Here is a 12,703-nt window from a genome sequence, read left to right on the forward strand (position 1 = left end):
AGAACGGATATCAAAAGAGATATCAATATATTTAATTCTCTTTTCTTTCCCTGCTAGTGTTCATAAGCGTATTTTTATATATACCTGTATTCATACATATTTTAATTACGTATTTACATAATTAAAACACGCGTTTACATGTCTATATATTATATGTGAATTATTAAACATAAGAGTTTATACGTTATATGTCTATTTTCAATATATTTAATAATTTACATATATACAAAAACAATACCATAGAGCGTTATAAATTATAAACAATAAATTATTTCGGTAAGACAGTACATCTATGTTTGCATGTAACACACATTCCTGTGAATTATAACATATATTGTCCCTTTCATACTTAATTTTTCTATCGATCTGTATAAAATCACACACCTTTTATTAATTATATGTTTTCCCCCGTGGGCTGAAATTACAAATATACACAGAGACACCGTTACTGATGTATTTCTGTGCCTATAATTTTATTTCTATACGGGACTATAAATATTTTATCCCGATATTTGGGTTATCTCCAACTGCGTTTTCCCACTTTTGGGGATTTGGGGAGCCTCCGTGCCCCGTGGGTATTGCAGAATAACGCGAGGGCAGAGGATGAAGGGATCCCACATCCCCGAGGTTTCATTCCCAACCCTGAAGCACCCTCCAAACGCTCTCCTCACCCTTCAATAAATCGATTTCCCTATCTCCTCTTCCTCCATACCCCGTGTCTTTCATACGGAGATTTGAAATTTTAATTCAATATTTTTATTTCCAAGAACCAAAATCCACCGACATCTCCCCCCCGCTTCCCCCACAGACTCAGGGTGGGAACCCCAAATTTCCACTGGAAGCTCCAAAGTGTGGGAAATGTAAATGTTGTGAGAATTATTCCCGGGAAACGGGGCAATGGGACCCTCGGGATGTCTGCAGAGACTCCAGGGCGAAAGGAGCCCCTGGGGAGGGGAGGCTGTGTATGTGGGGCTGAACCCCACATGGGACTGGGACCCCAAACTGCAGAGGGGTGCAGCAGCCCCGCTGCTCTTCATCATTAACCTTAAACCCATCAGAGCATGGAGGGGCAGGAATGGGGTGCCCAGTTTGGGGGGGAGCACCCCAAAACTGCCTGGGACAGAGAGGAGAGCAGCTGGCACCACCTCACTCTACAATTTGGGATCGCGATTTGGGGCAGAAGCACGGGAAAATCTCCCTTGTGCAATATCGCCAATGAAAGGGGATTGACTCCAGCGGGATTGGGGTGTCTGTACCCCTCACAAAATTCCCGATTTTTTCTGTGAATCAGGCACGAGCATCCCTGGCGACGCGAGGCTGCCCAGCTGCTGAGGCCATGCCCATAGGGCTGGTTTGATTTTATTATTTCATTTTATTCCTTTTTTATTGTTTTTTTCCCCCGTCTCCTCCGCAGCCACGAAACCTGGCGCCCGGCTGATGGTGCAACAGATACCGGCCACCCCCTTCACCCCCTCGCTCCCTCCCATCGCCGCCCACTTCCACGTGACGTGGGAAAACCAGTCAGCGAGTGGCACTGGGCAGCCTGGCCATACTGGGGAGCCTGCAGGGGGGCAGCGCTGCCCCCAGTCCCCCCACAGAAACAGGAGCCGGGCATCTCTGAGCCCTCTGCCTGCCCCACAGCCAGGGGAGGGGGTTCCTGCCCCACGGCCTCGCCCCCTCCACCCCTGTGCCCCCCAGCACTGAAGGTGGGTAGCGCTTCCGTCCCCTCCTCGCTCCTCTTCCTCGCTGTCACGCCGGGACCCCGGCGAGCTCCCCGATATCTTCCTCCTATTGTCTCCTCGGGCTTGGGAAGTGACTCGATTTTGCTATTTTTTTTTTTTAATTAATTTTTTTATTATCACCACTACTGTTTGTAAACTCGCTCCTTGTTCCCCTCCTGTGAATCCAGCTCCTCCTTAGGGAATCCTGTGGAAAAGCTCCATCCTAGGCTGGTTACACGCCAACCATTCCCTGGGCGTCAGGGGGACACAAATCTCCCTTAAAGCCCCTTTTCCCGGCTCGATTCCATCCTTACCCCTTCCCAGCGCTGCCTCCGGCTCCTCTCCCTTTCCTCGGCCGCCTGCCCGTCTCCCGCTGTCCTCCCAGGGTATCAGCCCTTATCTGCTGGTTATCTCCTCTGCTGCTAAATTCAGCCCAGCGGAGGGGTTCAGCCGGGGGAATCTGTTGGTTAAAACAGGAGCCAACTCTCCGGCCATAATTCTGCCCCCTCCGTGCCCCATCCAGCTCTTCTCTCGGTGTGAGGTGGTTTTCATGGAATCCCACAATTCCAGAATGGTTTGGGTTAGAAAATACCTAAAGGCTCATCCAGTTCCGACCCCCCTGTCCTGGGCAGGGATATTTTCCACAAGACTGGGTTGTTCCAAGCCCTGTCCAAGAGTCTCCCTCCATGATTTGTAGAGAATTTCACATCTCAACTCATCTCACCCCCCCTCCCGGACCCTCCTTGGGGAAGGGGTTTCACCCTGACTCCTTTCCACAAGTGGATTTTGGGGTCTTGCTATTTCAAGCCAAGCACAAGGCCCCAGTGGCACCCCAAGGCCCAAATCCACTCCAAATTCCCCCAAATTTCCCCAAAATTCGAAACCAACCCAACAAGAGGTAAAGCACCCCTTTCTCCCACCCCATCCCAGGACTCTGGGACGTTCCTCCCCACCCAGACCCACAGCATTCTCAATCCCCATTGGGTCACCCCACTGTGCTTCCAGCTTCTCCCAGTTCCCCACACAGGAAAAACGGGGGAGAGGGATAGAAAACACCAGGAAAAGGGAGTTGGGGTCTGCTCCCCACTTTGGGGCTACAACGGGTAATGTCCCCCCCTCTCCTTTAAGTCCCCTCGGTCACGCCTGGCCGGGCTTTAGGGGGTGCGGACACGTGTGGGGCAGCCGAGGGGTGAGAGGGTCGATCCATCCTTCCCCCTTTCCCTCTTTCCCCCCTATTTTTCCCTAATTTAAACCCCCACACCCCCCAGCCCTCCCGCCGCCCACATCAAACGCCGGCCCCGGGGGCCATTAACAACTTAAAGCACCGATCGTACCTGCGGGACAAAGGTTTTTGCTGCGGGCCAGAGGAGAGAGCATCGCTGTCTCTCACCTTCCCGCCCGTGTCCCCCTTCCTTTCACCTCCCCCCCCTTCTCTAACCTCCTTATCTCCCCGCCCGGGGGGGTCCCGGCCCGGCCGCCGCCGCATCCCGCATCCCGCATCCCGGCAGCATCTCCCTCTGCTCCCCCGGGGGTGTTGGAAGGGGAGGGCGGGAGGGGAGGGAGGAGGAGACTGAGCGAGGGTTTTAAACAGCCCGGCCTGATGGTGGAGGGCGGGGGGGTGGGGGGGCGGGAGGTGATGGATGGAGCCCGCTGGGAGCAGCTAAATCCAGGCGGGAGCTAAATTTCCCCTCCGGAGGGACCCGGACTTCTTGCTCGGGGTCTGCAAGAGGCGGCGGGACCTGCTGAAGGTGGGGAAGGTGGGCGGTGGGGAAGAGAGAGGTGGGGAGGGGGGGGGTCGGAGGAGGAAAAAAAATCGCATCGCTTGGTGGTGTTTTGGTTTTGGCTGGAAGGCTTGCGCGCCCACGCGGGACCACTCCGGGGGAAAAAAAAAGTGGAGCCGAGGGTTTTCCAGGCGCTCCCCATCGCTCTGGATCGCGGCTGGGCTTTGGGGAGGCCCCGCACGAGATGTACCAGAGCTTAGCCATGGCAGCCAACCCCGGGCCTCCGGCGTACGAGGGGGCAGGTGGCTTCATGCACAGCGCGGCCGCAGCGTCCCCCGTCTATGTGCCCACCACGAGGGTCACCTCCATGCTCCCCAGCCTGCCCTACCTGCAGAGCAGCGCCTCTTCCCAGCAAGGCAGCCCCGTCCACTCCAGCCACTCCATCTGGACTCAACCCGGAGCAGAAAGCGCCGCTTACAACCCTGGATCTTCTCACCCTCCCGTGTCACCTCGGTTCTCCTTCTCCACCAGCACCCCCATCCCGGCCACCTCTTCCCGGGAAGCGGCGGCGGCTTACAGCAGCTCCTTGAACCTTTCTGCTAACGGGAGGGAGCAGTACGGCAGGGGCTTCGGCAGCTCCTATTCCAGCCCCTACCCGGCCTACATGAGCCCCGACATGGCCACGACCTGGACTTCGTCGCCCTTTGACAGCCCCATGCTGCACAACCTGCAGAGCCGAGGGACGCCCGCGGCCGCCCGCCACGCTAATATCGGTGAGCACGGGGCTGGGAGATGGGAGGGGAGGTTTCACCCCGTTACCCCCCCAGATTTTGGGGCACGCACCCCTCTGTGAGTAGGTTTTGGTTTTTGGACGGAGGAATTCGGAATATTTGGGGTTGTCGCTATCTGAGTGGCCTCTCTGTCTGGAAAACATCGGGGTCCTTATTCTTAATTATTCTGCAAAATCACTGCTCCAAAACATCCTCAAAGTTTCTAAAAAGTAAACGAAATTTAGGGCAGGCCCGGAGCGGCAAGGAGTGATGGGGCGAGCTCTGGAGCGAGGGCCTGCTGGCTCCTCGAATAGCTCAGAGGGGATTTAGGGGCTCTGATGGGGATAATTTGAATTACCCCCACGATGTTCCATGGACACGTAGGCAGCCCCTTCCTGAGCGGGCTTTAGGTGTTAAACTGGGAGCATTGAGAAAGCAAAGTTGGGTCCATGAATTCCAAATCTTCCCTTCGGGCTGTTTTACGTTCTGGTATTTTAAAAAAATTCATTTGGAAAGGTCGGGCTACAAAAAGGGAGAGCAAAGAGAAATTTAGAGCTGAGGTGGGAGAGATGATGGAGAAGGATTATAAGAAATGCATCCACATTTATAATGGTGCTTTTCGGGGAACTCGGGCACATCTGAACAACGAAACCCTGGTATTTCAGAGTCTCTTTACCCCAAAAATCCTCACTCTGATCTCTCGTGCCGAGTCCAGTCTCGGAGCCTTTCATTTCATTAAATTCCTCTGGTTCCTACAACGAAGAATTGGTCCAAATGGCTTAAAATACTGCTTTTATATTTCGTGAGGTGGAAGAGGGATAAAAGGAGAAAGAAATGCAGGCACATCTTTGCATGGTGGTTTCATAAACCCTTTTTTCCTTCCCGCCTCCTCTCCATGAAGGTATTTCTGTCGGCTTTGGGGTCGGGGTTAACAAAGAAAATACCTCAAATTTGTCTGCAGATCTATTTTACGATTGCGTTCTCTGACCTGAATTTTGGAGGGCAATTTTTCCATCGTGTCCAGCGGGATTTGCGTTGTCTTTAGCATTATTTTAAGTTGTTAAAAGAAGGAAAGTTGGGCATCGGTGAAGGCTTGACCTTGCCAACATCTTGTGCTTTTCTTTAGGTGCTAGAAAATTTCTCAAAACGAGGAACAGAATAAGGACAAAATTTTAGCCAATCAGACGATTTTTTTTGGAAGCCGTGAGAAGGCAGACCGCAGAGGAAAAAAAATTAGGATTCATTAAAAAATCAAGTATTAATTGAATATCAGTAAGCACATATGAATATTTGTATTTTACCATGGTGCCATCTCTTCCTTGGGGGGAGGAAAATAATCACCTTTTTTTGGGGTGATTTCAGAAGGGCTCTTAATAATAAAAATACCCTAAACCCAAAATAATGCAAATGAAGAATTGCAGTTGCAGAAACACCCATCAGCTTTTAAAGCGCAAGGGGATTTGGGGGTTTTGAGCGTGGTGGTTTGTGCTGCAGCTCCGCATTTTCATGGCAAAAAAACCTGAGTTTTAAATAGCACTGGGAAGAAGGGATGAGTTGAGCCAGTGCAGAAAATGGTTTTTAATGAAAAGGAAAGAGCCGGGACTGTCTCGGGTGCCGGATTCTCGGCAGCGCGGCCGAACCCGTGAGATTCATTAGCATGGGGCTAATTACGCCTTTGCCTTGGATATGGGAAAGCGTTCGAATTTTAAAGCAGAAGCGCTTCAGTTTTGGTTAAAAAAACCCCAAACAAACAAAACCAAAACCAAATAAAATAAAATACTGCCTGAGAGCTGATGAGTTTTAAATGGATTTTTGGCAGGCAGCTCCTCCGGGAAGCAGTTTTAGGTCCAGCACTGCCCCGTTTCCACTTCTCCCTCCCTGAGTCGGGACGCGGCCGCTGCCGGGTCCCTCCCTGAAGCCGAGCGATGCTTTGGGCATCGAGGGGGTTGAGTAAAGCATGTAGAGGCTGGCTCTGAGGTTCTGAGCTGGGAAAGGGTTTTATTTTCATGATTTTAAGGGTAAAAACCTGGAAAACTGAAGGCATTGAAAGATGTAGTGGGGAGGACACCGCTGTGGATTATTCCCATCACAGACCCACTTTAATTCCACATCCGAGCCTGGTCAGCACCTAAGAAATCCCTGGAACGGTGGAGTTGACTCCTTCTTTGCCTTTTCTTAGGGCTAAAAGTAATTTTAATATCTGCACAGCGAGGAATCTCAAGGTGGAAAAGCAATCCTTTTAAATGTGTGAAATATAAATATTTTCAGCGCTCTCATTTTCTTTTCCGGAGAAATACACACCACCTTCAAGCAGCGCTAAATGCAGAGCACCCCTGGGGTCATTAAAATTTTAATTACTACGATTTTTTAAAAATAAAGATCAAGTATAGGCAGCTATAGCTGAATGTGCAGACAGGAATTCCCTGTCTATATAATTGGGCATGACGTTTTCCTCCCTGTTTTATATAAATATATCCCTGTAACAATAAAGCAACACACAGGGAAAAGAAGATTAGTGAAAATGTATTCGAAGAAAATAACACTAAAAGAAATATAAATCTTCTTGGTTTTCCCTAAATTGAGGAATTTTTGCCTGGGTTAAACCGTGGTATGAAGCACTGGGAAGGATGGGTAAAACGCACGGGCCCGTTTGGAAAGCTTTCCCTGGTGTGAGTTCAAAATGCCAAATTTGGGCTTTTCAGGGTAAGTTTGGTGACTGATTTCATTACCCTGAAGAGCAGGATCAGACCCTGTAGTCGAGGCAGTGAACTTGCCCCAGGCATTGCCTGGGATGGAGTTACTGCGAATTCCCGACTTAATGAGCCATGAAAAGGACCAGCTGCAGAATCCCCTCTCAAAAGACTTCCCCGCCAACACCAAAAATCTTTTGAAATCGCTCCCAAAATTACCCTAGATGGGCACTTTTGCTCTTGCCCCTTCCTCGGGCGGAAGGGAGCGGGGATGGAGGGCGGCACAGAGCTCCGAGCGCATCCACCCCGCAGCTCCTCGCTGCCTCCTGGATCTTTCCAGCCTGGGGAAGGACGCTCTGATCCCAGATTGTTCTGATCCCAAATTCATTTTGCTCACAGTGTGGATTTTACTTTCGCTGTGGCATAGCGGAGGTATTGCTGTGGTTGGGGATAAATCGGGGCTGTGGGCATTTCTGGTGGGTGCTTTTTGGGTTTTTGGGGGGTTTTTTTTGGCCAAATCGATGTCAAGGCTCCTGAAACAGGCGCTGCTGGAACACAGCAGCAGCATCTGGGAAGATCAAAGCCTGGAGCAGACACTGGCTTGGAAAATGTCCTTTCTGCTGCTGGTGGGGGAGAGATTGGGAACCAGATCTTAAGCTTTCCCACAGGGTTGCTAAAAGATCGGCCCTGTCGCATCCCGGGGCTGTCATTTCCAGTGATTCATTGGCATTTGTTACAGCCCTCTGCCCCTACAAGCAGCCCCTGACCTTCCCCACACACCCAGGGACAAGGTGCCTGGTCCCTGTGGGGTGGCAGGGGATGAGAGGGGAGTCCCAGCATCGTTCTGTCCCTGATCCTGGAGGGATGGGACCTTAGGATGCTGGGATGGGGCCATAGGACAGAGGGATGTGAGTGTAGGATGGCAGAAAATTATGTGGGACAGCGGGAAGGGGCTGTAGGACACTGGGAAAGGGTTGTAAGACATTGGGAAGGGGCTGTAGGACATCGGGAAGGGGTTGTAGGACATCGGGATGGGGCTGTAGGATATCGGGATGGGGCTGTAGTATATCGGGAAGGGGCTGTAGGACATCGGGATGGGGCTGTAGGACACGGGGATAGGGCTATAGGATATCGGATGGGGATGTAGTATATCGGGAAGGGGCTGTAGGATATCGGGATGGGGCTGTAGGACATCGGGATGGGGCTGTTGGACGTGTTTGCCTTTTCCTCCATCCCCCGTTTCGCAAGCGGCCGCATTTCTCACCCCAGCCCCGCCGGCGGGGAAGGTTCGTCCAGGGCTTTGTTCCCCCCTCTGGGTCTGAATCCACCTTCTGCTCTCCATCCTAATTTAATTGTCACCCGTCAGTCTGGGATTTGGGATGAAACCCACAGAATGAGGGTTTCTAGTCTCTGAGCAAGATCAAGCTTGAGCATCCAAATGTTTATTCCCCCCTGCAAGCCCCTCAAGCAGTAGAATTTAAATTTAAAATAAATCAGTGATAATAATAAAAATAACACCATCACCGGCACTTTGTCACCCCTATTAATAATTCAATTTTTTACTTAAAAATTGCACTGTATTACCAAGTGCAGCTTATTTTGCACAGAACAGCCATGGGGCAGTATATAATATAAAAGTTCACAAATTTTTGTAGAGCAGTAAAAGTTAAGGCAGTGGATGGTGGTACTTAATCTAAGATTTTATTAAACCAGTATTAATTATTTTTTACCCATCCATGTGCATTTCTTTGTCCCTGTAACAATAACAGCAATATTTATTTTTTTAAGAGACAACTTATAGTTTGATCTCTCCATATTTTTTGCCAGAAATTTTAATGGAAAGAAGCGAAATTCTTGGAAACAGATGAGGGTTTATCAGGCAGAGTATTCCAAAGGAAACCAGGCCCAATCCTGACACCTCTGTGTTCTTCTGATGATGGGAAACCCTTGGCTTGGCTGGCAGAAAGGGGCTCCCCAAAACTGGTTCTGCCAAATGCGGAGGGGTATTTTGAAAGGGCGAACCATTTCTCTCTGAAAATTTAATGATGTGTGGAAAAAACCACCAAAGTGCCAAATATCAAATAAAATTCCAAACTGGGTGAAAAAGTGGCTTTTTATGTGCCTGAAGGTTGGCAGCCTGTTGTTTCTGAGGGAGTATATTAAAATAAAGGTGCAATTTCAAAGAAAATTCAATTTAAAAAAATTGATTGTGTTGTCCTAAAACCTTCAGAAATTTTGTTTCTCATCGGTGCAGGGCTCTGGGCTGAAATTTTTGCTCCTTGAGCCCTGCAGAGCTTTGCAAGCATTCAGAAAAAAAGGAATGCAAATATATCAACTTTGAGAGGTTTTATTCCCAAGTCTGCACATCAGCTTGGTGTGTCCTTCCCTCCCTGCAATTTCCTTATTGGAAAGGAGGTGCAGAAATGGGATTTTCAGGGATCTCCCCCTGCTCGGTGACACTCCTGGGGATTCACGGGGCAAAGGAAGCCGAAATCTTGAGTTCTTCAAGGATTTTGCAACCGAACTGTAAAAAAATTAACAAAGAGTCTGCTTCCCCTTTGGGGCTCAAAACCAGGTGGGAATCTACCTCAAGAGCTCAGTCCATAGGCTTAGGAAAGAAAGTTTTGCTGATACTGGGAGGGAAAGGCAGAAATGCAGACTTTTGCTGCACCAGCCACACGTTTTGGGGACGTGGGATCCCGAAAAATGCGATTACGCTGCCAAAACCCTTCCATTGTAAAGGCCAGGTTGGGTTGTTACACGTCTGAGTTCCTTTGGAGTGGGGAACGTGTGTAATTATGCCTGTGGGATTTCAAAAAGGGAGATGGGAATATCTGGAAATGCCAAATATTCACCTTGCCGGCGGTTCAGAATCGGCGCTGCCGTCTGGCAGGAAGGTGTAAATTCGCCTTTGGTGTGCGAGTGTGAAACACTGCTTAAATAACCAGGGAAATAGGTGAGAATTTGCTCTGACCTCCCAAATTAACCCAAATTATAGAAGCAAATTTCATTATGAAGTTGGATTGAGTTTTTTTTTTTAATTTTAAGAAAAACTGGTCTTTCTCCTTCATGGCCCAGAACTCTTGCAGCTGTCTGCGATCACATCCCACATTACGGCAAAATATGAAAACTTCTCCTGCCTTTCCAAGGCTTCCCCACATCATCGGTCACGGTGACCGGGTCCGAGCTGTAAATACATCTGTAATGACAAATTAAACCCAATTATCTGCCAGGCCTGAGCACTGAGGTCTTCCCACACACGGGTGCTTGCACTTGCGTGACAGCGCTCGAAAATAACCCCAGCACTGCTGGCACGAGGGGCATTAAAGGCTCTTTTGAAAACGCCCATGTTTTCAAACCTACTCCAAAATATCAGAGTTTTTTCCATTTTTTTCCCTTTCCCCCCCTTTTTTATTCTTTTTTCCAGGAGCTCCTTGCTGCAGGGTGCGTTGAGTTTGCAGCATTCCCCATGCTCTTGCACCTTTCTAAACGCTCGCGGCACTCGGCAGCGATTTCTTTTTCAATACGATAAGCTCGGGCTGGATTTTCTCATCCCCCAAAAAAAGAACTGGCGGGTGCTGGGTGTGCTCCAAAAGAAGAGCCAGGCAGAGATTTTCCAAGTTGGATGCAGATCTGACCCCGTCGTCAGCGCTGAAATGTTTCAGCTTTGGGGTTTTGGCAAGACCTGGGTTTTAAAGCCAAATTTGGGGCATCGTCAACTGGAAGCGAAAATAATTTTTTCTTTTCCAAGAAGTGCCCAGTGATTAATTTTTTTCTCAATTATTTGCTGGCACAGAGGGGTTTTTTTGCTTAATGAGGTGGATACCTAATTGTAGAATGAAGTCTTTGTTTGGGGGGAGCAAGTTGGGTATTTCCAATCTCTTTTTGCTTTCTCTGTCGTTTTAAGGCAAAACCTGCTCAGGTTTTAGGATCGGTCATCCCTTAAAAAAACAGAAGAAACAGTGACAATATAAAAACAACCCCAAAATTACCCACATTCCTTGCTCAGAGCTGAAGGCATCCCTGAATTAAAGCACAGGGCATTTCACTGGGAGCTGGTGCAGGATCAGGCCCATGCAAATAGATTCTATAGGGAAGAAACAGTCCACTGCAAATTACATGGGAATTTACATATGTTCCCAGGGAGGTGAAACCCCAAAATCCAGTGGGACCTTCCTTTCTTTCCTGAGATGCAGCGACTTCGTTTATACGCTGCAGCATGAAGGAATTCAGGATGTTTTTTTAATTATTTTTAGTCACCCCTAAAGCTTGTGAGACCCTTATCGGAGCCAGCTGGGCTCGAACCACTCACACCAGACTTGGGAGCAACTCGGAAATTCATTTTGTTTGTGAAAGAGGAAAAGAAATAACTCCTGGAAAGCCAAAATTAAAAATTTTTCCAGCAGAGGTGGGGCAAGGGCAGCCGGATGAGGGATCCCGCAGGGCTGATCTCCCGTCTCCACCAGGGACTGGTACTGGATTGCTTCTGAATCTGGGATGACAAAATCTCTGCCTGGAAATGCTTCCTCCTAATCCCTGGGAATTAAGTTGGTGTCTGCTGGGGGAGCATTTCAGGAGAGGTCCCGTGGTGGGACGCTGCTCGCTGCTCCTGCTCTCCTTCCCAGAGCTCAGCCCTTTGCTGCTGGACATTGCTTCCAGCATGGTGCATTTACAGGGAGCTGCGATGGGACTGGGTTCCCACTTCCATCAGACTCTCCCAAAAGGTTAAAACCCAAATTTGGGGGCAGAGCTGAAGGAGAATGAGGCCACGCCAGTCCCTCCAAGCAAGGTTTTGCCAATTCTTCCTGGTTTTTCCACATGGAGCTCCCTGTGTTCATAATATTTAAGCAAATTCCAGGTTGTCCTCTGACCTTGAGTGCCTCCTTTGGCTCTGCAAACACCTCCAGACAGTTCAGCAGACATCTCCCTCTTGCTGGATTCCCAGCTGCCCACCCCTGTGTGTTGCCAGCCCTTGTGCTTTGGTGCACCTCAATTTTCCTACAAGCTCCGGCTTCCGGAGTCCTGTTATCATATGTCAGGCTCTGCTCTTTCAGAAAGGGAAAGAAAAGCTTTCCTGGACAAGGGAGAGGCTGGAAAACCCTGATTCCTTCATGCTGAAATCCTAGACGAGGCAAAAAAAACAAAAAAGAAAACGCAATCTAATATTTATTATTCAAACTCCAATGACTTTCCAAGCCAGACTCTTGGATTTGCAAGCCAGGGAGCCACTATTATTCAACATCCAGGGCTCACAGTGCTGGAGCTGTAAAAAAAAAAAAAAAAAAAAATCAGTGAGGCCCTGAGCCCCAGACATCAGGACTCCTCCAAATGACGTGTGGTCCCAGATGTCTGAGATTATTTTGGGAAGGGAGTGCTGGCCCCAGGGGCTGCTTGCCTGGGGGGCTGGCTGCTGGGAAGGACTCTGGGTTGGGACATGCCTGGGTGGTGTGGAGCACGAGAGGGGCAGCTGCTTTGGGGGTGGGATGTCTCTTCCTCACACTTCCCTGGGCTGGGATGATGCTCTGGATGCTGGGTATGACTTTTCCCATGTTTCAGTCCTTCATTATTTTTCTGGGACAGATGAGTGATGCTGTAATTTATCCTGCCCCTCTGGACATGAAGATCCAGGCTTGAGGGTCTTTTCATTTCCCAAAATAAGTTGGACCACAAGCAGGAGGGGGATTTCACCCTGTTCCCTTTGCCTCGAGACAGGGAAGGGTCTCACTCTTGCCTGCTCTTCCTAAGCACTTCTCTTCCCAAACCCACATCCCAGTCAGGCTCTGGCACCTCCCTCCACACAA

General features: G+C 49.4%; 1 protein-coding gene and 1 long non-coding RNA gene across 6 annotated transcripts in view; one reads left to right on the forward strand and one right to left on the reverse strand.

Annotated features, from left to right (window-relative positions):
• Positions 1-243: 243 nt before the first annotated feature.
• Positions 244-3,268, reverse strand: LOC141728436 (uncharacterized). Its single transcript, XR_012579335.1, has 3 exons — positions 3,160-3,268; positions 2,036-2,181; positions 244-1,926 (listed from the first exon to the last, which is right to left on the reverse strand). It is a non-coding gene; the product is annotated as an uncharacterized LOC141728436 (long non-coding RNA).
• Positions 1,532-12,703, forward strand: part of GATA4 (GATA binding protein 4) — a 30,193-nt gene continuing 19,021 nt past the window's right edge. For 2 of the 5 annotated variants that reach the window (XM_014273009.2, XM_005495418.2), the window contains exon 1: positions 3,511-4,215. In XM_014273009.2, the coding sequence (XP_014128484.1) occupies positions 3,687-4,215 (529 nt within the window). In that variant the 5' untranslated portion in view covers positions 3,511-3,686. Of the gene's footprint in view, positions 1,707-3,360; positions 3,470-3,510; positions 4,216-12,703 lie in introns of those variants that run through there. The other 3 variants (XM_074536496.1, XM_074536498.1, XM_074536497.1) reach the window with 3 other exon arrangements.

Source organism: Zonotrichia albicollis, chromosome 3 (assembly GCF_047830755.1).
Source record: "Zonotrichia albicollis isolate bZonAlb1 chromosome 3, bZonAlb1.hap1, whole genome shotgun sequence".
Classification (NCBI taxonomy): domain Eukaryota; kingdom Metazoa; phylum Chordata; class Aves; order Passeriformes; family Passerellidae; genus Zonotrichia; species Zonotrichia albicollis.